This window comes from Budorcas taxicolor, chromosome 24 (genome assembly GCF_023091745.1).
Source record: "Budorcas taxicolor isolate Tak-1 chromosome 24, Takin1.1, whole genome shotgun sequence".
Taxonomy (NCBI): Eukaryota; Metazoa; Chordata; class Mammalia; order Artiodactyla; family Bovidae; genus Budorcas; species Budorcas taxicolor.
The window spans coordinates 32,674,495-32,701,058 of record NC_068933.1 but is presented as its reverse complement, the minus strand read 5'-3'; the positions used below and the strand labels follow the sequence as shown (position 1 = coordinate 32,701,058).

General features: G+C 40.5%; 1 protein-coding gene across 1 annotated transcript in view; it reads left to right on the top strand.

Annotated features, from left to right (window-relative positions):
* The window catches only part of NSD3 (nuclear receptor binding SET domain protein 3), a 97,766-nt gene that overhangs the window by 62,466 nt on the left and 8,736 nt on the right, over window positions 1–26,564 (top strand). Inside the window, exons 10-19 of the mRNA XM_052661299.1 lie at window positions 1,168–1,298; window positions 2,413–2,541; window positions 3,556–3,682; window positions 9,911–10,108; window positions 10,806–10,979; window positions 15,119–15,265; window positions 18,498–18,654; window positions 23,329–23,531; window positions 24,550–24,662; window positions 25,226–25,495. Coding sequence (XP_052517259.1) covers window positions 1,168–1,298; window positions 2,413–2,541; window positions 3,556–3,682; window positions 9,911–10,108; window positions 10,806–10,979; window positions 15,119–15,265; window positions 18,498–18,654; window positions 23,329–23,531; window positions 24,550–24,662; window positions 25,226–25,495 — 1,649 coding nt within the window. The remainder of the gene's footprint in view (window positions 1–1,167; window positions 1,299–2,412; window positions 2,542–3,555; window positions 3,683–9,910; window positions 10,109–10,805; window positions 10,980–15,118; window positions 15,266–18,497; window positions 18,655–23,328; window positions 23,532–24,549; window positions 24,663–25,225; window positions 25,496–26,564) is intronic.

The following is a 26,564-nucleotide window of genomic DNA, read 5'->3' as shown; positions in this document are numbered from 1 at the left end:
ACAGACCGTGGCCACACACCAAGTACTGCTCCCCGCCCAGCCTTTGCGGATCTTCACGGCCCTCGGGAGACCTGTTCCTCCTGGGTCTCTTCTGGACTGCACACCTCCACCATAGCTTCCTGGGCTGATCTAAGATGTCTGTCTGTTGTATGGAAATTTTTTGGGGAAAAAAAATGTCCCAAACACAAAACTGTGGGTTGAAATATTAAGCGTCTCCTTGATTCCTTTGGTATCCACCGTGGCTGATCCACACGTTCCATCGTGGCTGTTTCTGTATAGCCTATACTGCATTAGCCTGAGAGATTGTTGCTTTGTAACTTTTTGCACTATTGTTTTGGCCGGATTTGTATTACACACAGTTTTAAAAAAAAAAAAATTCTACACTATTCTCTGCCTTTTTTTTTTTTTCATACTTATTCCTTCCTGCACCAGTTCCACACAGAGGCCTCTCATCTAGCTGTTCGTGATTTGGCTGCACTTGAACATTGATTGTCTGTTTACAGCCCTCAGCACTGTGTCGCCTAGATGGCATGATGTGTGTCGCGGTGCTGCAGCACTTGTAATGGTCACAGTAACTGCCCTCCACCGAGAAGTCTCAGACGAACAATTGTGAACATCCAGGATTTATCTGGGGTGGGGGGCAATGATCATCTGAAATGCAAAATTTCGGGGGAAAATGGCGCTATCCGTGTACGACTCGAATACGAATCAGAGATTTGTCACATCCCTAATAAACAAGAAGGAGGTGTCTCTGCAACCGTATTTGTAAGCTGCACAGTGTGTTGGGTTTTATGTCTTCCCTCCCCCCGCCCCCCCAAATTGAACGGCTCCTTGCATTGCTCCCAATCGATCCGCTGCCCTGCAGTTCTCACCGAATTGGTGTTAAGGTCGGAACTTGGGCTCTGTGCCCGAAAATAGTTTAGTGCAGGAGCTCAGAATTAAATGTTTTCAAAGAGCGGTTGTAAATTACATCACTCACCATCAGGAAGGTCAGAAGCTTATGAAGTTTTGACTGGTGACTTCAGTGTTACAAAGAGAGCTATGCTTTTTTTTTTTTTCTCACACTACAGATGAGTTTGGGGAAAGAAAATATTCTCCCACAAGAAAAAATTAAAACAACAGATGTTAAGCACTATTTTAGGATTAATTTCGGTGTGTTGTATTAAGGTGCCAGCGAGATTTCAGATTCCTGTAAACCTCTAAAGAAAAGGAGCCGCGCCTCAACCGACGTAGAAATGGCTGGTTCCACGTACAGAGACACGTCTGACTCCGATTCCAGAGGGCTGAGTGACCTGCAAGTAAGTATGTCCCAGAGCCTGGGTGCAATGCCGTCTTGCTTTGCCAAACCAAGTAACCAAGTAATGCTTTGCCTGGCTTTTTTTTTTTGGCGAGAATGGGAATTGGGAAAAAAAGATATGGGTAGTAAAGGAACAATTTTGGTTTTTTATAACTTAGTGCCGGGGGTCGCTCTGCAGAAAGAGAAAGGCAGTAGAACTTCCCTCAGCAAAGCTGAGGAGTCCCGAGAAGAGGTGAGCCTGCTGTCCGCCAACCCAGCCCCTCGCAAATGAGAAACAACCAGGCGCGACAGGGCTTCCCTCTGAGCAGTTCCGCTTTATTGCCACAAACTCTTGGTTTATATAGGCAAGCAAGGGGGCTCTGCGAGGGACCTCCCATAGTTGCACCAATCACGTTAAAGGTCAAATTATAATATGCCATAGTTACACCAATCACGTTAAAGGTCAAATTATAACATACCATAGTTGCACCAATCACGTTAAAGGTCAAATTATAATATGCATATAAGGTCAAGTCGTCATGAGCTTAACAGGAGTCTATGGTAATCACGCACTGTCCACGTGTACGGAAGTTAAGAGAGCCAATCAAAAACTTTAACATGGGCTACGCCCCTATCTCTTCCGCCGGACGCCATCTTGGCTTCCAACTGCAAAAGCTAGCCCTTTTTTTTTAAGGTTTCCCTCGTAGGGCCCCACAACTTAGGAGTCTCTTAACTTTGCTAATCTCTTGGATCGGAGGTCTCTAACCTCTGGGATCTAAGGCCTGACGATCCGAGGTGGAGCTGATGTAGTAATAACAGAAATCAAACTCAAAACAAATATAATGCACTTGAGTCATCGCGAACCCACACCCCGCCCTGCACCCCTAGTCCATGGAAAAGTTGTCTTCCATGAAACCTGTCCCTGGTGCCAAAAAGGTTGGGGACTGTGGTTTGTTTGTTTTTTTTTTTTTTTTCATTTTAACAGTTTCTGTCAAACACCAGACATCTGGTATCCAGAGGTTTTAGAAAGAAGAGGTTGTGCGAAGATTTATCTGAGCAAGGCTTACTAGGATTATCATAGCACCTAGTTTTGAGATTTTTGTTTTTCTTAAAAGCTTGTTTTGTTTTCCATGCAGGCAGGCTTTGGAAAGCAAGTCGATAGCCCTTCAGCTACTGCAGAGGCAGACGTTTCTGATGTGCAGTCCGTGGATTCAAGTTTGTCACGAAGAGGCACTGGAATGAGCAAGAAGGATACTGTGTGTCAGGTAGGCAAGGGGTCTGTCCTGCAGCTTGAAACAATGGCCATGATGTCCTGCCAGTACAACGCTTCTGTCCTGTCAGGATAGTATATTTCTTTAAAAAAAAAAAATTGTATTCCTTTATTTGGCTTCACTGGGTCTTCCTTACAGTATGTGGGATCTAGTTCCCTAATCAAGGATCGAACCCAGGCCCCCTGCATGGAGAGCAAGGAGTCTTAGCCCCTGGACCACCAGGGAAGTCCCAGAGAGGGTAGTATCTTTCTGAATTGCAATATTACTTTAAAGCTACAGACCTCAAAGCCACTTCTGGCTCTTTTCTTCCCTGTCGGAGTTGGAATACTTACTATTCACATGAAACTGCGGGTCCTCACTGGGATATTGTTGTTTAGTTGCTAAGTCAGATCTGACTCTTTTGCCACCTGGTAGACTGTAGCCCACCAGGCTCCCCTGTCCATGGGATTCTCCAGGCAAGAATACTGGAGTGGGTTGCTATTTCCTTCTCCAGGGGGTCTTCCCAACCCAGAGTTCAAACTGGAGTTTCCTTCATTGGCAGGTGGATTCTTTACCACTGAGCCACATTGGAAGCCCCCTTTATTGTGATACTCTCTTATTAATTAGAAGTAAATGACAGATGTCTGCCTTCAAAAACATTCTCTTAAATTTAAGTTGATATTACTGTTTTTAAGGTTTAGTTCCCCTTTCTGAAAAATACTGCTTTGCACTGTGAAGCAAAGTTGAAGTCTGCAGATTCCAAAGAAGGAATCATCAAAGATCGAGTATAACTTTTAAACTTTATACGTATTGGGTGCAGGGAAGAGTTTGCTAGTTCAGTGGTTCTCAAAGTGAGGGCCAAGGGCTAGCCGCACTGGCACAGTCAGGATACTTACTGGAAATTCTCAGGCCCAACCCAGACCCACTGAATCAGAAACCGTGGACCCAGCAAGCTTGTCTTCACAGGCCCTCTAGTGGCCCCGATGCCTGGTAGAGTTTGAGAACTGCTGTTTTTTTGCCTTGTTACAGATCTGTGAAAGCTCTGGCGACTCTCTGATTCCCTGTGAGGGAGAGTGCTGCAAACACTTCCACCTGGAGTGCCTGGGCTTGTCATCACCCCCTAATGGAAAGTTCGTCTGTGTCGAGTGTAAAACTGGTGAGCATCCCTATTCTGGGTAGATACAGGGTGGCAGGTGGGGGTATACAGAGCCTCTGTCTCCTTTGACTGTACAGAGGTTACATCAACCTCTGACTGTGATGGTTACATCACAAACTGTAACCATGGGGAGCTGTATTTTTAGTGGAAAGATGGAGGGGCCAGAAATTGGTTTGAGGGGGTTGTCACCATTTATTTCTTATACCCCATATGTAGACTTCCACCAGTCAAAATAATTTATAGAGAAAGGAATAGGTAAGTTTTTATTTCTTTTGTGTCATAGCCTCACTTCTAGGTTAAGTCATGGAAAGCAGGATGTTACCAATAATGTAAGTGAAAAGTCACCTGGTTGTGAGATGGCCTGGTAGTGCTTCTAGGAACCTGTTTGTATGTTTTTGTGGGTTTTATTTCGGTTTTGCTGTGAGAAACTATGAGCCAGTTGGATGTCAAGTATCTATGATATGCTGACCTTACCTTTGATACTTTTATTATTTTCCTACTCTTTCCCCCCTTTATTTGGATTCTCATAGATATTTATTTTATACTTTTTTACTTGTATGCCTCCAAAAATCTCTTGTATATTCCAAACTCTATTAGAACAGTAACTTTGTTTTTAACCAAACACTTCCTAAATGCCAGCTGCTCTTAATACTCGGCATTTTGTCTTCTTATCTTGTTTGATCCTCATTACATTGTGAGATCACTACTATTATTATGTCCATTTTACAGAGTGTGAAACTGAGGTTTAGAGCGTTTGGTTCCCAGCCTTGCCCAGAGTCACAAAGATATACATGGTGAAGCTGGGGTTCCGGCTCAGGAGGCAGAGCTTGACCCCAGAGTCCTTGTTCTTTCCCATTGCCTTCTGCCACCTTGACCCAGTAGACAGGGATCATGTATCATATATTCTGACCACACCCACACACCCTTACTTATATACACAGGCAAAAATTAAGCTACAGAAGCTAAGAGAAATAACTTATATTTTTCCCTATGTAAGGTCTCATTTTATTGATCACATTTAGACTCTGCAGAAAAACTTTTGGACAGTTTGCCAGCTGACAGCCTCAGAGTCAGATTATCTACACATTGTTTTATTTGGCCTTCAGAATGAGTTCTGAACATGTAAACAAACATACAACAAGCACGTACTCTTGGTTCCCCACCTTACCTACTGTGCCCTTATTCTGAAACCCTGTCACTCAGTCATTGATGTGCCTGGCGCAACTAAGCTTTCAAATTTTCAGCCTGTAGTTTAAATTACTGATAGGAAGGACCATGTATCTGAGTATTAAAACACTCTTAGGGCTTCTCTTCTAACTCTAGAATCCAGCAGAAATCTGCCAACAAATGTTAGATGTAATCTATTTGGTACACATCTACTAGAAAGTTTAAGAAGCAAATTTGCTTTAAAAGCAATTTAAGTAAACAAAGTTAGAGGACTCATATTTCCTGATTTCAGAATTTACTACAAAGCTACAGTAATTAAAACAGTGTGGTACTAGCATAAAGACATGAACCAATGAAATAGATTGGGGAGCCCAGAAATAAACTCACATATGATCAAATGATTTTTTAACAAGGGTGCAAACACTGGTCAATAGTGTTTTCAATAAGTGGTGCTGGGAAAATTGGATCCACATTCATTGAACTTGAACCCTTACCCTATGCCATATATATATATATATAAATTCAAAATGATCACAGACCAGAACATAAGAGCTGAAAGTATAAACTCATAGGTGAAAACACCAGAAATAAATAATCCAATTCAAAATTGAGCAAAGGACTTGAATAGACATTTCTCCAAAGAAATAATACAAATGGCCAGTAAGACATGAGAAAATTTTCATTCTCATTACAAACATCATTAGTAATCCAGGAAATGCAAGAGTGACTGTTTTTTAAATTGCTTTTGATACATTTTTTATCACATGAAAATCAGTTGGATACCAATGTGGTACACTGCCAACATATTAGGAATGTAAACTCAGATTCTTTAAGGTAATTTAGGAAGTTTTTTTATTTATCAAAAGATAAACACATTACATGTAAGAAGTATCACAGGATACATGCGTGATAAGTTCTTATACTTCCTGTTAGGTAAAAGACGACCAGGTACACCCAAAAAATGTTTAACGGGCTTTAATGGTGAAGTGCTCCCGGGCGGGGTTCCCGGACTCTAACGGGGCAGGTCGAGGAAATCCGCGCGCGGGGACCGCGTTGGAAATTTGTTTATATATGCACGTTGCGAGGGCTGGCTGGGATAGCCGATGGAGGTTTGGATAGGCTGCTGGTTCGTGGCGTCGCGAGCTGATAGGTTTCTCTATGCGGCTGGGGCGGGGCGGCTTTAGCTGGCGGAGTGTGCTGTCATTGGTCCCTGGCATCTGGGAGGCTCCCTCCTTTAGGGACTGAGGAGGGGGCGGCTCGTCATGGCAGCCGGCGAAGTGTGCTGTCATTGGTCCCTGGGATCTGGGAGGATCCTCCGTTAGGGGCTTTCTCGCCAGCGGGAGGGAGAGGAGGGGCGGCCCATCATGGCCCCCCGGGTCCGACCTTACACTTCCACTTTCTATTGTTTAAGACAAATGTGACTTCTGGATAGAAAACATTTTCATTGACCCTTTTGAATAAAATGTGTAACAGGCAGTTTTACTTGTTAATTTCTTATTCTAAGAAGACCATATTTTTAGGAAGACCATGTCCTACTGGGGCTTCCCTGGTAGCTTAGTTGGTAAAGAATCCACCTGCAATGCAGGAGACCCAGTTTGATTCCTGGGTCAGGAAAATCCCCTGGAGAAGGGATAGGCTACCTACTCCAATATTCTTGGGCTTTCCTTGTAGCTCAGCTGGTAAAGAGTCTGCCTGCAAAGTGGGAGACCTGGATTGAATTCCTGAGTTGGGAAGATCCCCTGGAGAATGGAAAGGCTACCCCCTCCAGTATTCTGGCCTGGAGAATTCCAGGGACTGTATAGTCCATGGGGTCACAAAGAGTTGGACACGACTGAGCAACTTTCCCATGCCCTAGTGAGGAGGGAGAGCAGTGGAATCATCCCCATGCTAGAGCCCTAAGCCTGAGTCTTACAGGGATTTATAGCTCAGCTCTATTAGTGTAACGGCACTGCTCGTTACAACAATTTTCATTTATATTAGACTTACTTTGATCATTATGAAAGCCTATTTCATTTTTATATGGAGCAGTTTATGCATTAGGTAAAGCCAAACCTTTTAAACTTTAAAATAATTTTCTTTTAATTTTTTACATTTCTAAAAGTTATTTTAAAAAGAATAGTATTTCTTTCTTATCTACCCATATGTTAAAATATAATTTGAAATTATATATATGCAATGGGACAACAGCAACCCAAAAAAAACCCTGCTGTTCTTTATTTCTGTAGCAAAAACAATTTTTTAAAAAATTTGAACATGACTGTGTGTATACTAATTTTGAAGAATTTTTATAATTCACCCAATTTAACACTGCTGTATTTTATTTATGCAGCAAAGCCAGTTAAAAACAACAACAAATATTTGAACATCACAGTTATAAGTACTAATTTTAAAAGATCTTTATGACTTAGTCAAATTGTAATGGTTAGCTACTTCCAAAACCACATCCAACTTTCTGTTAAAAATCAAAATAAAAAACTATTCCTTGTACATTTTTTTCCTTCAGAATTTTTATAACATCATAAGAAAAATGAGCAAAAGACTTGAACACTTCCCAAAAGATGAATCCAAATAAATAGCCACTTAAAATTTCCATATGTCACACAGACACAAAATGAAAACGCCAATCCTGATTTTAAAAGGCAGATAATGACAGCTTTCGGTTGTTTGCAGTTGCAAACAGTACTTCAGCCAACATCCTTTTACACGTACAAGTCTTCTCTAGCACAGACAGCAAGTAGAATGTCTAGGCCACAGAAAGTAGATGTCTCCTTTCAGAATGGATACTGCTTTGCTGCCTTCTGAGCTAGTTCTTTCCAGCTTACCTCCTACCTTTTATGAGAGCCTGTTTCACCACACCCTAATCACAGCCAGCACTATCAAACTGTGCATTTTTTTCCTACTTGATGAATTTTTCGAATGTTACTTGTGGTTTTAATTAGCATTTATCTGATTACTAGTAAAGTTGAGCATTTTGGCACATGTTTATTGGCCGTCTGTCTTTTTTGCTTTCTATAAATTGCCTGTTCATACCCTTTGCCCACTTTTATATTAGGCCATTTCTACATTGATTTGTAGTTCTTTATAGTGGTTCAGTTGCCAAGTCACGTCAGACTCTTGCGACCCCATGGACCGTAGCCTACGAGGCTTCTCTGCCCATGGGATTTCCCAGGCAAGAATACTGGAGTGGTGTGCCATTTCCTTCTCCAGGGGATCTTCCTGATGGAAGGGTCAAACCCCATGTCTCCTGCACTGCAGGTGAATTCTTTACTGCTGAGCCACCAGGGAAGCTCATAAGTCTTGTGCTCTTTGCTTATATATGTTATATATATTTTCCCCATGATTCTTCTTTATTTTGTATTGATTGATTGATTGGCTAATGCATGGATGCTACGTTACTTCAGTTGTGTCGGACTCTTTGTGACCCTATGGACTGAGCCCTCTAGGCTTCTCTGTCCATGGGATTCTCCAGGCAAGAATACTGGAGTGGGTTGCCATTTCCTCCTCCAGGGGATCTTCCCCACCCAGGGATCAAACCCGAGTCTCTTATGTCTCCTGCATTGGCAGGCAGGTTCCTTACCACTAGTGCCATCTGGGAAGCCCGATAGATTGGTTAAAGCATAGTTGATTTATATTAGTTTCAGGTGTAAACCATAATGATTCAATATTTTCATAGAATATACTTCTTTTAAAGTTATAAAATATTAGCTATATTTCCTGTGCTGTACAATATATCCTTGCATCTTACCTATTTTATTATACATAGTAGTTTGTACCTTTTAATCACCTACGCTTATCTTGCCCCTTTTCATCATGCCTCTTCCCACTGGTAATCATTAGTTTGTTCTGTTTCTGTGAGACTGTGTTGTTATATTCATTCATTTGATTTTTAGATTCTACATATGTGATAATATCACATATGAACTCTTTATATAACAAAACATAATCCTTTGTCATCCTTGTTGCATTTATTTTTTTTACATCTGTTTGTTTTTCACTTGTTCCCGTTTTTTGTTTTTTTTTTTTTCTTCCCCATTCTAATTGTTTCTGTCTCAAAATGTTTGGCAGATTGATGAGTGGAGTCTTCTGAGCTTCAGAGTTTCTGTATTGGTTTCTAATTGTAGTTTCAGTTTCCTAAATAGTTTATAGAACTATCATATTTTCTATTTATTTTTGTGCCAGTGTTAATAAGTTCTGTTTTTCTAGGAATCAGTTCATCTAAATTTTCAAATTTATGCCAAAAGGTAGTGACATTCTCCTATTTGTTTAAACATTTGTAGGATTTGTAGTGATGCATCATTTTGCATCTTTGATATTCTTAATATTGCTGCTTTTTCTCCATTTTTTTATTAGTTACATATTGCCACGGATTTCAGTTCTTTTTCAGAGAACCGAGTTTCAGTTTTGTTAGTTATCCCCAGTCCATATTGACTTCACCCACTTCTTGCAGAGTGCATTCACAGGTGCAGAATTCTGGCTTGGTAACAGCTTTCTTTCAGCCCTTAGTGATAGCATCCCCTGGCTTCCAGCTTTCTCTTTCCATCAGCTTTCAGTCTTGTTTCTCTGAAGGTGATTTTAATATTTTCTCTGTCCTTGATTTTCTACAGTTTTAATAAGACATCTAGCCATAACTTTCTGTTTTTATTAGGATTATGAGTTTTCATTTTATGTCTGATCTACAAATGGAAATTCTGATTATCTGATGACATCTGTCTTTCCACTGGTTATTTCTTTATTCTTAGTTGGGAAGACCTGCTGCTCTCAAGTGTTGAAAAATTCTGCTCTAGGTTTTCTATGGACTCTATTTTAGTGTAAAGTGAGAAGTGGGGATCTGAATTGCTTTTAGTGCTATATCTTCAAATGGGTGATCAATTATTGTAGAAAGTTAATTATTCTAGCAAGTTTTATTGTCATGTTTTAACTGTTTTCAGCGCTTTTTTGTATATTAAAATCTTACACATAGTAGTAGAATCTGTAGGGGGAGGAGTTAGCTCTCTGATATCAGTAGCTGCTTCTGATTTAATCCAGATTTTATTTAAACTGTGTTCCTCACCAATTTTGCAGGACAGCACCCGTGTTTTTCATGTAAAGTGTCTGGTACGGATGTGAAGCGTTGCTCTGTCAGCACTTGTGGGAAATTTTACCATGAAGCCTGTGTCCGCAAATTCCCAACTGCCATCTTTGAATCAAAAGGCTTCCGCTGTCCCCAGCACTGCTGTTCTGCCTGCTCTATGGAGAAAGATATCCACAAAGCAAGTAAAGGTAAAACAAAGCTAAGGAAGGGGACAACGTTTGGGGTTGTTTTAAGTGCAATGGCAAACAGTAAGCACATTATTATAAAGAACATTGGGCATCCTCCCTTTGTTTATCTATATCTGTTGCAGCTGGGCGACAGTAGATAGTAAAGTAAGTGGTAAATAGATAGTAAAATAAAATTAGTAAAGTAAGATAGTAAAAAACACAGTCGTATCTGACTCTCTGTGACCCCATAGACTGTAGCCCACCAGGCTCCTCTGTCCTTGGGATTATCCTGGCAAGAATACTGGAGTGGGTTGCCATTTCCTTCTGCAGGGGATCTTCCCAACCCAGGGGTCAAACCCGTGTCTCCTGCATTGACAGGAGGATTCCTGACCACTGAACAACCGGGAGAACCCTAAGATAAGTGGATACAAGGTTCTAATTCAGACCATGAGAAGGAAATTCCATATGTTCAAAATTACCCCTGGAGATTCCTTCAACAGGTGCCGTATTGGCGACCACCATTTCTCCAGCAGTGGAGCAGACAAAATTTTTTTGAGTGACCTCTAGATGGGCACTACATTTAGGGACCATACAGCATAGAAATGGCAGAGCCAAATTAGTTCTACTATAACCAGCATCATCCTGGATCCCCAAAGATCTCCCTTTGTGTTAGCAGATGCCTTGTGACCCAGGTTCCTCCCTGACCGTCTTCCAATAGGTCGCATGGTGAGATGTCTGCGGTGCCCGGTCGCCTACCACTCCGTAGATGCTTGCATTGCCGCCGGCAGCACCCTTGTGTCTTCCTGCGCTCTCATCTGCAGTGACCACTCCACACGGAGCACTGGCTCTTCCTCTGCTGTAAATGTAGGCTTTTGTTTCGTTTGCGCCAGAGGTGAGTCTCAGTCCTTTCTCTTCAGGTCTTTCTAGGTTCATTGGTAAATTTCCCCATTAAAATCAAGTTCCAGGAATACCCCTAAGAGAGATGCACACTTGCAGCAACCAGTCCCTTTCGTTAAATTAGATACTCAGACTGTTAGAATATTAATCCTTCCATAAATTAAGCTAAATTCTGCTTAATTTCTTAGTAACTTAAAATTAAAGATGAGTCCTCAGTGTTCCTGTTTGGAGCATCAAAAGATTACAGTTGACCCTTGAACCACGTGTTTGAACTACCCGCATCCACTTGTGTACACTGTTTTCTCAATGTGTACTCCAGTGTTGGTGGAATCCACAGATGCAGGAGAGAGACAACTGTAAAGTTACAAAGGATTCTGACTTCGTGGGGGTCAGCGCCCCTAACCCCCACATTGTTTAAGGGTCAACTCTCTTCACTTTTCCAAACAATTCTTCAGTTTGAAATAGAATCTTCTCATGTCATATTATGTAATCCAGAGTTTCCAACTAATTTAGATTTCACTTGCAAGGCAAGAAGATCACATTTATTTTTCAATTATTTATGTTGTATTTTATCATGTTTTGGTCTGGCATCGAGGGAGGCCTAATGGGATACAGCCAAGGCAACATATGGGGTGTATTAGTTAAGAGCCTGCAGTGCAGGCTTTCTTACTTGCCAGCTGTTGATACTTAAGTCTGCCAAGAGATTGATCAATTAAAAACAATATTGTATCCCTGAGGGTGTCAGTGAACTTAACTTCGTGATAAATCTAAAGTAAAATTTCTTTAGCTGAATATGATACGGAGTATTCACCTTTACAGAATGTCTCAGCTATTTTATAATAAAAACAATTTTTAGTGTAATGTTTAGTGTAATCTAAAGTGTAAGCATTTTAGAAATCAACTAATATCCCCAAACACAGTTTGTTGGGATTTTTTTTGTTATAAATGCTGAGTTTTCTAAACTTCCCTTAGTGTGAAATTCTTGAAAGGATTCTTTGGCATGTCAGGCCTATTAGATTATGTTTAGCCTATATTGTGGAGAAGGCGATGGCACCCCACTCCAGTACTCTTGCCTGGAAAATCCCATGGACAAAGGAGCCTGGTAGGCTGCAGTCCGTGGAGTCGCGAAGAGTCTGACATAACTAAGCGACTTCACTTTCACTTTTTACTTTCACGCATTAGAGAAGGAAATGGCAACCCACTCCAGTGTTCTTGCCTGGAGAATCCTAGGGACAGGGGAACCTGGTGGGCTGCTGTCTATGGGGTCGCACAGAGTTGGACACGACTGAAGCGACTTAGCAGCAGCCCATATTGAAAAAGAAGTTTGGGATTGTGTTTTCTTTTTTAAATAATTTTTTATTGGTGTATAGTTGCTTTACCACGTTGTGTCAGTTTCTGCTGTACAGCAAAGTGAATCAGCTCTGTATTTACATATATCCTAACCCTTTGTTGGGATTTCCTTCCCATTTAGGTCACCACAGAGCACTGAGTAGAGTTCCCTGTGCTGTACAGGAGGTTATCATTAGTTATCTACTTTAGACATAGTGGTTGTATTTTGTTTTGTTTTAGAAGACAGTTCTTTCCATTTGGTGAAAGTACTATAAAATATTTTTAATAGAATTTAGCTAGTATGATAGATCTTGAGTTGTTTTACTTTTGTAACTCTCACTTAAAAAAAAAAAAAGACCAGAGGAGGTGGACAGTAGAGGATTAAGTAACTGGTAGTCCTTCTTGTAGCAGCCAGCTGAGTCAGTGTACACATTGCTTTGAGCTGGCCTGTTTCGCAAGCGTGTGGGGCGGCCGCCGTCAGAAATGCTGGGTAGAGCAGTGAAGGCAGCTGTATCCTGCCCTGAAGGCTGGATGGCACAGGGAGGAGAAGATTGGACGTGTCTCATGCCACATTGCATTAGCCAGAGAAAATGTCAGCATGTGCCTTGTCCATCTCCCCATTCCTAAGAAAGGAATGCTAGGGTGAAAATACTGAACTAACAACTGAATGACTAGCTTTAGAGACTTTCAAATAGATGAATGTCAGTGATAACATAAAGTCTCTGCTGCTTTGTAAATATTACTTTTACTCACTTTCACTTGGAGTGATTGGGGGGGTGGTGTGTGTATGTGTAACTGAGCCAACACTTTATTAATAAATATCAAGTTTAAAACTACCATGTTGGCTTACTCGGGAGTACATTCTGAATCAAGTACCATCAGTAAGTATATCAACCAATATTTTTTTTTGCTCTATTTCATTCAATAATTGGGTGACCTTTAAAGCAGGTATTTTTTTATATAAGTAAGGTAGAAAATGACCCCTTGTCAAGGAACCTAGTTTTAGAGCAAATTCTAACCGTTTTAAGTTTAACTTTCATGCCTTGATTAAAAGCTTGACATAATGGAAACTCCGTATTTTAACAACAGGATCACATTTGGATTTTATCAATTTGGCAGTTATTCTGCAAGATTTGCTGTACTGAAATGCCTTTTTAAGAACAAGATTATTTAATTCTCAAATACTCTTAACTGCAGCTTTGCACAGTAAACAGAAACTTTCATTTTCTTTTCTAGCATTTTACAGAAAAATTTTCTAAATAGATCAGATGCTAGGATTTGAAAAGGGCTTAAAAGTTCTCCAGAAGTAAATGATACGTGTTCCTTTATCAGTATTTATAGAGGGTCTCCTTTTTTAAGGGGATCTAATTGTAATAAATCCACACTTATTAAAAGGGATACTTCAGTCCTTTATGTTTTGGCATTAGGAAACTTAGCTTGTGTTGCAGTTGTTTCTCTCTCTGCACAGAGGATTTTTGTCTTAGTTCTTGGTTATTGGTTGTTTAAAATCATTAAGCTAATTCTTAAAGCCTGAAATATCTGGAAATATTTTTGGAAATGCTTCAGCGTTTCGAGGAACAACCCACCTCCCCTGCCCCTCATGGTGTCATAAGTGCCATTTCAGTGCAGTAGAGATTCTTCAGCATTCCCTTTCATCTGAAGGGTGCTGTAAAATAAAAGTTACTTAACATTCTAAATTGTTCTTCCCTATTTAAAAGCCAGTGTACCACTTTTCTCTATTAAATGTATAAAATTCATTCAACATTATATAACCTTTATTCAAAGATTCTTCTGTATTACCAATTAGCAATTTCAAGTTCCATTCACATGAGAGATACTTCCTGAATCTGTCTCAGTGTCGAGCAGCACCAAATGAAGATAACATCCACCAAAAATAATGGTCACCCCTTTAGAAACAAAACTCTTCCCTCTTCTCAAAAAGATCTCTGTGAAGCTGCTGTCGTGATTTGTACTGTAAAGTCTTAGATTGTTATAAACTGACCAGTAACCACAAACAGAAAGTTTCCCTGGTCTTGCAGGTCCCTTGGCTACAGGATGGACTTAACTCGGGGCAGGAGGAGGAGGGAGGGAGGAGAGGTGTGTGCTACTGGTGGGTTAGAGCAGATGGTGTTTTCCTCCAATAGGACAGCTGTATTAGTGGATTGAAAGGACGTTTTTATAAACCCTTAAGTTGGTTATTATCCTAGCAGGACAAAATTTTAAAGATTTGCAATACCTCATTGAAGTTCAGCAACTTACAGCGTCTTTAAAATCATGTATCATACTGATAAAAGGAAAGCGTCGTTGTCTGGCTGAGAAAGCTGGAATTTGAGGGTATCTAAACATCTTAGCAGAGAGGAAGGGAGGCCCGATTCTGCCATTCAGTGCTGCTTGACGTATTGAAGGTGACCAGGGTCTCTACTGTGTCATGTAGACAGTGCTTATTTCTACTATTAAGTGATATGTCATTTTATTCTTTGGGTTGTCATCATAGTCCTTCTAAACACTGAGGAACATAGCTCTGTTTTCCAGAGGGGGTTTTCAGAACGACATCAAACACAGTTTAATCCTCGAGTTTGAGTTTTTTTCCTGGGTGTGTAGATTTCTGTGTAGAGATAAGGCATTGAGTAGCCTAAACTCCCTTTACTAACTGTAGAAAGCTTTTTCTGTCAGATCTTTCTTTTGCTTCATATTCTTTTTCCCCCACCTTGAAGCACAGCTACATAGTAGGTGTTGGTTTATTTTTCCTCATGGAATCATGGGTAGTTTCATTGCAGCTCACATCTTTCTGTTTGTCTCGTATAGGGCTGATAGTGCAGGACCATTCAGACCCCATGTTCAGTTCCTATGCCTATAAGTCCCACTACCTACTGAACGAATCAAATCGTGCAGAGTTGATGAAATTACCTATGATTCCTTCTTCGTCAGCTTCCAAAAAGAAATGTGAGAAAGGTAATAATCAAAATAGTTTATCTCTTACTTTTATTTTTGCATTTCCTATTTTTTTCTCTTTAAATGAAGGGGGAAAATGTATGCCTGTCAAGCACCATCTGTTGCTTTCAGTAAATTCTACCTTGGTGGCTGTGACTGTCTTCATATGGCTGCAAAATTATTAAAAAGGGCTTAAAATAATTCTGCTATTACAAATTTTTACTTACACTTCTTGAATAAATTTTCGCACATTCCATATATCTGTAGTTATTAAAATTGAAAGACTAGGATTCTGCTTAATATAGAAATGTATTCTGAGACCTCTTTCTCTTTTGCCTGAGCTACCATTCATGTTAGAATAGAACAGACAGGATGTAATTTGTTACTAACTTTCAACTAAATAACAAGATAGGTTATTAAACAGAAGGGAACAAAGATAACTGACACTTAAAATTTTGATTCTGGAATGCATTCTGTCGTTTTGTTTCTTAAATGTTTGCTATGAAAACTAATTGCCCTTCTCTCAGGAGACATTGGTGGGCAGCTGGGAGAATGCACAAATACTGGAGCTTAAAAGGCAGCCCAGCAGAACTGAAGAATAGCTTATGGATAATTTATCCACAGAGAACAAAGAGCTAAATGTATATATTTATATTCTCCCAGTTATCTATGGAAGAAAAATCTTGTGTTTTGCCTTACAGAGCCTACATATAATATAGCAGGGGTGGGGGGTGGGGAGTAGTTTAACAGTAATGAATTATTGGGGGAGTTATTATTCTAGAGGGTAAAATAAATAACCTAGAAGGTGAAGGCCTTTTCCTGTATACATTTCCATTATGATCTGGGGCCAGGCTCAGAATCTTTAAAGAAAATTTAATTCATTTTTTTTTCTTTCTTTGTGTTGCCTGCTGCTGATGTATGTTTGCTGTTTGTCAGACATCTGAAGTAGCGACCCCTGACTAAAGGAAAGTATCACTAAGCAAGTTGGTTAGAACCCATGGAGAAGGAGGTTGAGAGACTATTGACTTTTTGTCTGTTTTCCATTGAAGTCACAATATGGCATCTTACTGGTGGTACCACCTGTTTCCAAAAAAAAGATGGACACGGGTCTGACTAATTCCATAGTGCAGTAAAATTAGACTACCCAAGGCATTTTAGGAAATGCCTGGTTTCCCTGCTGGCGCCTTTATAAAACTAGACAAATTTAATTGTTGCTTACTTTGTGTTTAGTACTCGGTATTGGCCTTGACATGAATTGCAATTATTTTGAGCCCTCTGTTTGCTTAGCTTGAACCGTTATCTTTCTTCTCTCGCACCCTAAAGCAGTTTTCTTGCATAGCACCAAGGTGGAGTGTTCATATTTTTATTTTTCTATTTCCCTGTGTATTTTTGTCAAAAAATCGTGATGATTTTCACTGATGATTCAGGGTCTGTATTTCCTCTGAAATAAGACTTAAAATTCAGGACTATTCCATAATGTTAAAAAATGGCCAGCCTGACTTTTCCACATCAACCCAAATAATCACATGTCCTCAAAGCTATTTGCAAAGACCACTCTCCCTACTGGTCATTTCTTTCTGATGGAAAAATGAACTATTTCATTTTACTTTAAACTTACAGAAGAATTTCCTACCTAAGCTGAGACCACTCAGGCAGCTAATCTCTAGGTTGGAGAATTGAAACAATTAATCCACATTAAGATCTGCAGATGAAGGGGAAAATCCAAATGATGGAAGTAAAAGCTTTTAAGCAGAGGAAATATAGTAATTTAATTCATCATTGATTGTACATGGATTTTCTTTTTGTTTTTATGTTAATTAGTTAGAAGTTTGAAAGTCTACAGGAAGACAAGATTTTCTGGAAAATTGATAGCAAGTGCTCAGAAGGTTGGAGCATATGATTTGATAAAGTTGTATAGTGGGCTCTTAACCTTTTGCTTATAAGACTTTAAATCTCAGTACACTTATGGGTTATAGACTTGGTTTTCTAATGGAAAAATGATTTTTTTTTTACAGTAAATGTCTTTATTGTATTTCATCTTCAGTGATTAACATTCTTCCCTGTCACTTGTTGAAATACCTAATCTCCCCTCAAATTTCTTTAATTTTTTGCATTTAAAAATAATATTGTTTCATTTGCTGCACCTGTTTTTGTCTTAATACAGAGATCATTTTGTGTTTTTAAAAGGAGAGGATTTTGCTAGGCTACTTAAAGAGATCTCCTTGTATGTGATACTTGATTCTACCTGATACTTCTTTCATGCTATAAAGCAGTGGTTCTCAATATGATGTCAGAAAATATTACAAACAAAATTTTGAACTATGTTTAATATTTCAGAAAGTCTTAACAGAATCAGCCATTTGTGCAAAATACAGTTGCATGAGTTTCTCTGTATTTGGCTAATTTTAACAATTTAATATGATAAGACTAGTTTTGTTACTGGGATCTGAAGCTCCAATTGGCTATTAGATATTTCTGTAGTTAATTAACACATAAAAAATAATTGTGGCTTTAAAAATTTTTTTTGTTTTGTTTTGTGTTGGTGGGTTTTTTGGTTGATAAAATATTTGAAAACATGAGTCCATGGGAAAGGGAAAGGGGACCCTTGGTGATGAAAAAGTTGTAAACCACTGCTATATAGCCTGTTTGACTTTCTTTGTCTTTCCTGAAAAGGTAATGATAATGTAATCACAAATTCAAGATCTTTTTGCTTTTTTGTATGCTTACAAGTGAAGAAAAAAGTAGTGGTCAGCCTATTGGCTATTTTCATTCTCGCTAATATTGTTATAAAGGGATTTAGTTAGCTGTGCCACTGGATTAAAATACAAAGATGACCATTGTTTACTTTCTTAGCTTTCAAGGAGAAAGAAAGAGTACATATTTTTCTGAAAATCTGTTCTCATATCTACTCAGGCTAAAGATTTTATGCATCTATTTGTCATATGTTAATAGTCTTAACCCACGGCTAAACCAGTGCCTCATTTAGTCCTCATTTCAGAGGGGTGAAGAGTCATATTTTTCCTACTCACAGTTCCTCACACGCTCTGAGTTTCTGGCCACTGAAGCCCTCCCTAGGAAGGACTGAAGTAGCTAAGTCTGTTTATTATCTTGTATTTTAATCCATCACTACAATATAACTCAATCCCTTTGTTAATTTCTCTCAATCTGAATCACACAATGCACTGAAAAGATAACTTTCTTGTCTCTCTCTTTCCTCTCTTCTTAGTTATTAAGACTGTTTTTTTGTTTCAAGGTGGACGACTGCTCTGCTGCGAGTCGTGTCCAGCCTCCTTCCACCCGGAGTGCCTGAGCATAGAGACGCCCGAAGGCTGCTGGAACTGCAATGATTGCAAAGCTGGCAAGAAGCTGCATTACAAGCAGATTGTTTGGGCCAAATTGGGAAATTACAGGCAAGTTTTTCCAAGGACAAAGAGGAAGTATTCAATCACTGTTGAGTAGTTCACAGTCTGTACAAGCGTGGCCAGGAAACAGGTACAACACACAGCACAGCCACTTCCTCAGAAAAAGAAAGAAAACATTTTTAGTCTGGGCTTTCAGAAGGCTAGTGGTTGTTAGATTCCCCCTCCACCGCCTTTTTTTTTTGGTTGATTGACTTTTGTTTTTACGTTCTGAAAGTTATTTTATCCTAATGAACTATGGTACTAATAGGATTTAGAATAAAAGGTCTCATATGGATAGTGGGGAAGACCTTTTTTTTTTTTTTTTTGCATTCTAATTAGATTTATGTTCATTTCTGGTTTCTAATGAAGTTAACAGTTTATATTCTGGCCAAAATAACTCTTTCTGACCCTAAATCTGTTTTATTTTAGTTCTAGCTAGAAGCTCTAAACTATGTGCAAAGAGGGAGCTTTTTAGAATTTAGAGAGAGAGATTATTTCATTAGGAGCCTTTAGTTCTTAAGGGAATGAGGCAAGAAGTATGCATGGTTGCCATTATTTTATTAAATCTTTCTCCTCTGAAGAAGCCTATTTTTAACAAATCTTCACACAAAAGGATAGTGATATGTTTTTTAAATTTTACATTCTGCATTTTGAGGTGTTTGTTTATTATTTTACTAAGAAAATGGATACTATTCAAAAGAACACAGTAAAGTTCTGCTTTTCAATTAGAATCCTAAATATGTTTCTATAGAATTTCAAACATGCTGTAATTTTTTAAAACAAGGGTTCTGTCATTTTCTGTTTTAAATATACTGCTTGCTTACCTATTTAACCTTAAAAACTTCATTTTTAGCTGAGATAAGGGGCATTGAGAAGCTCCCCTCCAACCAATTTTTTTAACAAATGATAGGAAACTTTTTTTAAAAAAATGGACAGTTTGACTATATAAATAATTTTCCACTTTACAGCAAAAGATATAAAGTTTTAAAAGGCAAATATCAAACCAGGTGAACTCTTCTACTCTCAGTAAGAAAAGAAGAATACCTTCCTGAAGGAAAAAGGAACAGAGAAAGAGCCAGTTTGCAGAAGAAGAGCAAATGGAAAATAAACATGTGAAAAGTGCCCTGCCTCACTAAAAATGTACATGAAAAAAACAAAGTTTATTTTCAATTAACAAGCTGGCAGAGATTTAAGAATACTAATTCTGCAGCTCAGGTGGGCCTGGAGAGACAAGGGCTCCTGTACAAGAAAGGCGTCGTGTGACAGGACTGAACTGTACACCCCTGGACCCAGCACTTCCCCTCAAGGAGTGCATCTAAGGAAAGACACTGGACAGACGGGCAGAAATGCCCTTATGGGGTGTTCACTGCAGTATTGTTTCTGAGTGCGAAAGGGATCCAGATGGCCAGTCAGTAGATTGGTCAAGTCCATATTGCAGGGTGCCTAGAAGGCAAAAGAAGGGTAATGCTCATGGTAACTGGAGAAGGCAATGGCAACCCACTCCAGTACTCTTGCCTGGAAAATCCCATGGATGGAGGAGCCTGGTAGGCTGCAGTCCATGGGGTCGCGAAGAGTCTGACATGACTGAGCTACTTCACTTTCACTTTTCACTTTCATGCATTGGAGGAGGAAATGGCAACCCACTGCAATATTCTTGCCTGGAGAATCCCAGGGACAGAGGAGCCTGGTGGGCTGCTGTCTGTGGGGTCGCACAGAGTCAGACACGACTGAAGCGACTTAGTAGCAGCAGCAGCAGCTCATGGTAACATGGGAAACGGCCACAGTGTCCAGTTACCTTCAGGAAGCATGTTAAATAGCACACAGATTATCTCTCCGTATATGTATACAACTTGTAAAAACTGGAGATCTCGATATAATATGTTTGTATTATTACCTGGAAAACATCTAACGTTAATAGTCTGAGGCATGAGATTATAAGGAGGAAGCGTGTTCAGCTTTTCTGCTACACATTTCTGCATTGTTTTAATTTTTAAAAGAAACTACATTGTTTTTTTGTGTGTATAAAACTACATTTAATAATTTTAAAGGTATGTCCTTTTTTAATTGAAGTGTAGTTATAGTGTTGTGCTAATTTCTGCTGTTACATCAGACTGACTCAGTTACATACATACATACCTTTATATTCTTTTATGGCTTATCGCAGGGGATTAGATATAGTTTCCTATGCTCTACAGGAGGACCTTGTTGTTTATCCATTCCCTACGTAATAGTTTGCATCTGTTAACCCCAGACTCCCAGTTCTTCCCTCTCCCTCCATCCGCTTGGCAACCACAAGTCTGGATTTCTCCATGAGTCTGTTTCTGTTTTGTAGATAAGTTCATGTGTGCCGTTTTAGATTCCACATAGGAGTGATAGCGCGTGTACTGGTTTTCCTGTTTCTGGCTCCCTTCACTTAGTACGATAGTCTCCAGATGCGCCCATGTCGCCGCGAGTGGCATTCTTCGTTCTTGTTCATGGCTGAGTCGCGCTCATTGTGTAGGTACACCACATCCTCTTCACTCGCTCATCTGCAGCGGGCAGTTAGGTGGTTTCCCTGTCTTGGCTGTTGTAAGTACTACTGCTATGAACATAGGGATGCACGTGTCTTCTTGAATCATGGTTTTGTCCAAGTATGTGTCCAGCAGTGGGATTGCTGGCTCATATTGTAGTTCTGTTTTTAGTTTTCTGAGCACCCTCCATACTATTCTCCATAGTGACCATACCAATTTACATTCCCAGCAACAGTGTAGGAGGGTTCCCTTTGCCTCACACCCCCACCAGCATTTGTTATTTGCAGACTTTTTAATGATGGTGATTCTGACTGGCACACAGTGCTTTTATAATTAAAAATATATATATTTTCCAGGAGGGGATAGGTACAGGTTTGACGAATAATAGATAAGATATTCCCGGATAAGAAATATCAGAAATAGTAAGAAGGCTTTGTTGTTGTTTAGTCACTAAGTTGTCTCTGACTCTTTTGCAACAGTATGCACTGTAGCCTGCCAGGCTTCTCTGTCCGTGGGATTTCCCAGGCAAGAATACTGGAGTCAGTTGCCATTTTCCTCTCCAGGATTGTCTCCTGTATCAACCCTTCATCTCCTGTATCAACCCCTCATCTCCTGCACTGACAGGCGGATTCTTTACCACTGAGCCACCAGGGAAGCCCCAAGGTCTTCAGATAAATTTCAGAATGTTTCCTTTTTAAAACTTTCTTTTGCCTTTAAAAAAATATAATTGACGTTATGTTAGTTTCAGGTATAAAATATGATGACTTGACGTGTATACATTGCAAAACAGTCACCACAATAAATCTAGTTAACATCCATCACCATATATAGTTAAAGTTAGGCCCAAAGCAGAGCTTCCATTCACAGGCCAGTGACATTTTATCTGCCTGACTTTATATCCATGGACTAATTCGTAATGTATTTTTTCCAATCAGACCTCTCTGGGCCCCATGAGATTGTTTCTTTTCAATGACTAGTTATTCTGATGTGAGACTTCCTGGGGGAGACGTGGGCCTGGAACAAGGCTGACAGAAATCACACTCCTGTCTGTCTGAGCTAGTGTGTGTGGTTACCACTTGCACCCCACATGTGGCCTTAACACGAATCAGAAATACAACCACTGACTGCCCAGCCTGCCTTGAGAGGAACCAAATACTGATCACACAGAATAGTGTTGTTTTTAACAATTTGAACACAGGCTTCTACCCACGTTTTAATTAACCCATAGGTGAACATGGGGTGCTTTTAGGTGAAGCATGTTCATCATTTATCGTCCCAATAATGTCATTCATTGTTCATTAAATAAATGGTTTTATGGGCATGTATAAAATGAGTGAAAAAAATTAAGTTTGTGTGCATCTGCCGTTGGTATCAACGATCTCAGGTACTGCAGGGACTTCCCCCTTCAGTTCCTGACTTGCCCAGTTGCAGGAAGTCTTCCAGTGCACCTCGCAGGTGGATCCCCCAGGGATCGCTGTGAACCAGTCATCATGTGAAGCATGATTTTTTCAGGCCTGTCCCAAATCCCAAGTCTATTATGATCTAAGATGAATTAGATTCTGAAATACACACTGAAACAAGCCTAGTACATTTGACCAGGAAATACTTTATCCTGGTTGATTAGAGAGTCAGAAAATGCCAATTTGAATGGGAGCAGCCATTCTCCCATCAGTTTATTCTGATTAGCATCAGTTTATTCTCAAATGATTCCCTTGACTGCCAGGAATAAAATTCTGTAGCTTGAAAGACAATCTTGGAATTAAGAATGTCACATTTGGAGAAAAACGTGACTTTTCCAGGACTGAAATCTGGTTTGGAATATTTTATTGGCCAATTCTAATTCTTAAGTTATATTGTAGGTTCACTGTTAACCTTACTAGTATGCTTTATTCTTATGATATATATACTTTTATAAATATAAAATACTAATATTTAAGGAAGAAATCAGATTGGGTGTTTAGGGCCTAGTTGTTTAGTCTGTGCTCACCATTTCATGCATTAATTTGTTCATCAGTATGTTGTTAAATGACATGTGGTTTGGGCAGGATTAAAGATAAGCGAGGTGTTCTGTGTCCTTAGATTTGCAATGAGAATTACAAAGTACAAAACCTGTGTCTTTCGGCTCCCGCAGCCATGTAAAGCATAGTGCAACTCTCCATCCTCCCGCTTTCAGATGGTGGCCGGCCGAGATCTGCAACCCCCGGTCTGTGCCACTGAACATCCAGGGCCTCAAGCATGACCTGGGCGACTTCCCCGTGTTCTTCTTCGGCTCTCACGACTACTACTGGGTCCACCAGGGCAGAGTGTTCCCTTATGTTGAAGGAGACAAAAGCTTTGCCGACGGACAGACCAGTATTAACAAGACCTTCAAAAAAGGTATGTCTGACGACTTTCACCGTAGCTCAGAACTGACGCTCCTGTTGATCTCTCCGCACTCCTCACTCAGAGGACATGTGGTGTTAGGGAGTTTCACCAGGTGTTATGACCTGGTGTCCATAGTTTCCAGTCATGTTAGAACCACCTCACAATCCAGTCATTTAGGAAAAACTCGTTCAGCGGAGTAGACTGTGCTGTGTGTGTGAAAGAAGCTTCCTCAGTGATCTTACTACAGACATAGAGATTTTTCTGGGAACGCAGAGTCTCCTTAATTAAGTGAAGGACCTTTGCCACAGAAGAGTAGTCAACACTTTCCATGACGAGCCTTACAGCTGTTTTCTGTAAAAATTTTTTGCTGTCTAATTTTGTTAAACTTTTTTTTTTGCTGTGTATTGAGGTAAATCCGATCTGCAAACAATGTTGTGATGGTTTCAGGTGAATAGCAAAGGGACTCGGCCATGCATATCCATGTGTCCATTCTCTCCCAAATTCCCCTCCCGTCCGGGCTGCCACATAACCTTGAGCAGAGTTCCCTGAGCTACGCAGTAGGTCCTGGTTGGTTATCCATTTTAAATATAGCTGTGCGTTCTCCATCCCACACTCCAGAACTGTCTCCCCACCCCCTGGCAGCCATAAATTCATTCTCTAAGTCTTAACAGCTGTTTTTGCAACAAGTTGACGGGAAGTTTAGCTTTCTGGGGAAGAGTGAAGTGAATTTAAATCTGGTGCAAGGTAAAAGCTGCTGTCAGCTTCCTGTGGAAACCCCTGACCATTGAAGGGGGGCCTCTTTTCCAAGGTGGCAGCTTGCACAGAGCAGTGTTCAGCTGCAGATGAATTATATCCCATTTCAGTGTTACTTTATCCTGGTGATAAATGGTTACTTCCAGGACATAATTTTTAAAAGAAAACCTCAGGTCCCATTTGGTGCATGGGGAAGGCAGGGTAATAACAACTCTTCTAGTGGTTTTTGTTTATTTGGTGTGGGGTGTTTATATGCTTTGTCTGGTCTTATTGGCAGCGTTGGAAGAAGCTGCAAAACGTTTCCAAGAACTGAAAGCACAAAGAGAAAGTAAAGAAGCACTGGAGATTGAAAAAAACTCAAGAAAACCCCCTCCATACAAACACATCAAAGTGAGTCTTCACCCACGAAAACGCTGGTATTTGACAGATAAGCTGAAACTGCTCTCTTAGTAGTTAGAAGGCCCCAACTGACTTGTAAAAACTTTATGCTGATTACGGCTCAGTCTGTGCAGAACAACCTGACAGCTTCTGCCGGATCATCCACTGGGAGCCGAGGCTGCTGCGCTGGGAGGGCGGGGGCTTTGACGAGTGAGCCCCTCATACTGAGGAGCAACATGTTTGATGGGGATTTCTGTGCTTGCGCTCCTCAGCCTGTCCTGTAACCAGCAAGAATATAGGGATTTAGCCCCTTTCTTCCAGAGAGCCCAGAGCTGTTTCAACTTTATGAAATTGTCATCAACTGGTAGGAGGGGAAAGACACAGGATAAATGAGGGCTCGAATCAGGTTTTGGTATTTTTGTCAACTTAAGAGAGACAGCTGTTAATCTCAGCTTACTCAACTGGGGAAATCCTTTATCAGGGTCACTCCACAGGCAGTAGCAGGGCCAGGCGGGCCGGAGTGTCTCCGACCTCCTGTTCAGATTCCTCCCTCCCACTTGTGATTTTGTTGCCAGGCCAACAAAGTGATAGGAAAGGTACAGATCCAGGTGGCGGACCTGTCGGAGATTCCCCGCTGCAACTGCAAGCCAGCCGACGAGAACCCATGTGGCTTGGAGTCCGAGTGCCTGAACCGAATGCTGCAGTATGAGTGTCACCCCCAGGTGTGCCCAGCGGGGGAGCGCTGTCAGAACCAGTGCTTCACAAAGAGGCTCTACCCGGACGCGGAGGTCATCAGGACCGAGCGGAGGGGCTGGGGCCTCAGGACCAAGAGGAGCATCAAGAAGGTAGCACGGGGCGGGGCAGCAGTGGGGCAGACCGGGACCCGTGCCTCTCAGAGCGTGTCAGTAAGGATTTAGTACACAGGGATTCATTCCACAATTCTGAAACTTCTCAGGTTGAGAGTTTGGTACTTCTGGAGCAAGTAAGAAATGGTTAGAAGAGCAGATGATAAAGAATCTGCCTGCAGTGTGACCCGGGTTTGATCCCTGGGTTGGGAAGATCCCCTGGAGACCGGAATGGCTACCCACTCCAGTATTCTTGCCTGGAGAATCCCATGGACAGAGGAGCCTGGCGCGCTGCAGTCCATGGGGTCCCAAAGAATCAGACATGACTGAGTGACTTTCACTTTTCCTGTGATCAGTCATAAGAAGGAGAAAGGACATTGGTCATTCTCTCTGAAATATTTTTTACTTGTTAAGCAAACTAGATTTAACATAGGTAAAAGGAAAAACAGTGAAGTTAAGAACATACTGGACAGAAACTAGCAACCCCAGGACTTTGCTCTAACATCGTAATTAGCCATGAAGCCCCCAGTCAAGTCACTTAACCCAGGGGTCTCCAGCCTCGGATCTAATGCCCGATGATCTGAGGTGAAACTGATGTGATAATAATAGAAATAAAGTGCACAATGAAATGTAATGCACTTAAATCATCCCGAAATCATCCGCCCTCTCCCTCATCCATGGAAAAATTGTCTTCCATGAAACCAGTCCCTGGTGCCAAAAAGGATGAGGACTGCTGACTTAACCTCTCTGAGCCTCAGTTCCTCCATCTCTAAAATGGATATAATAAACCCTGCCCTGCATGTGTAAGAGTTGTGGCTAGTCTCAAATTAGATCATATATACAGAGCAGCTAGAAAAAGTTGAGATCTTTAATACTTATAAATTATCTTCATTCTTATACTTTGAGGTAATTCTTCAAAGCAGTCTCTTTAGGAAATGTGTGCCCGTTGTGGAAAATATTTTAATCCAAATAACTCAATTGAAAATCACCAATCCTACTATTCACACAGTGGCTCTCAACCTTTAGAGACCCTGAGAATCTTCCAGGGTCCTTGTTAAAATGAGTGTCA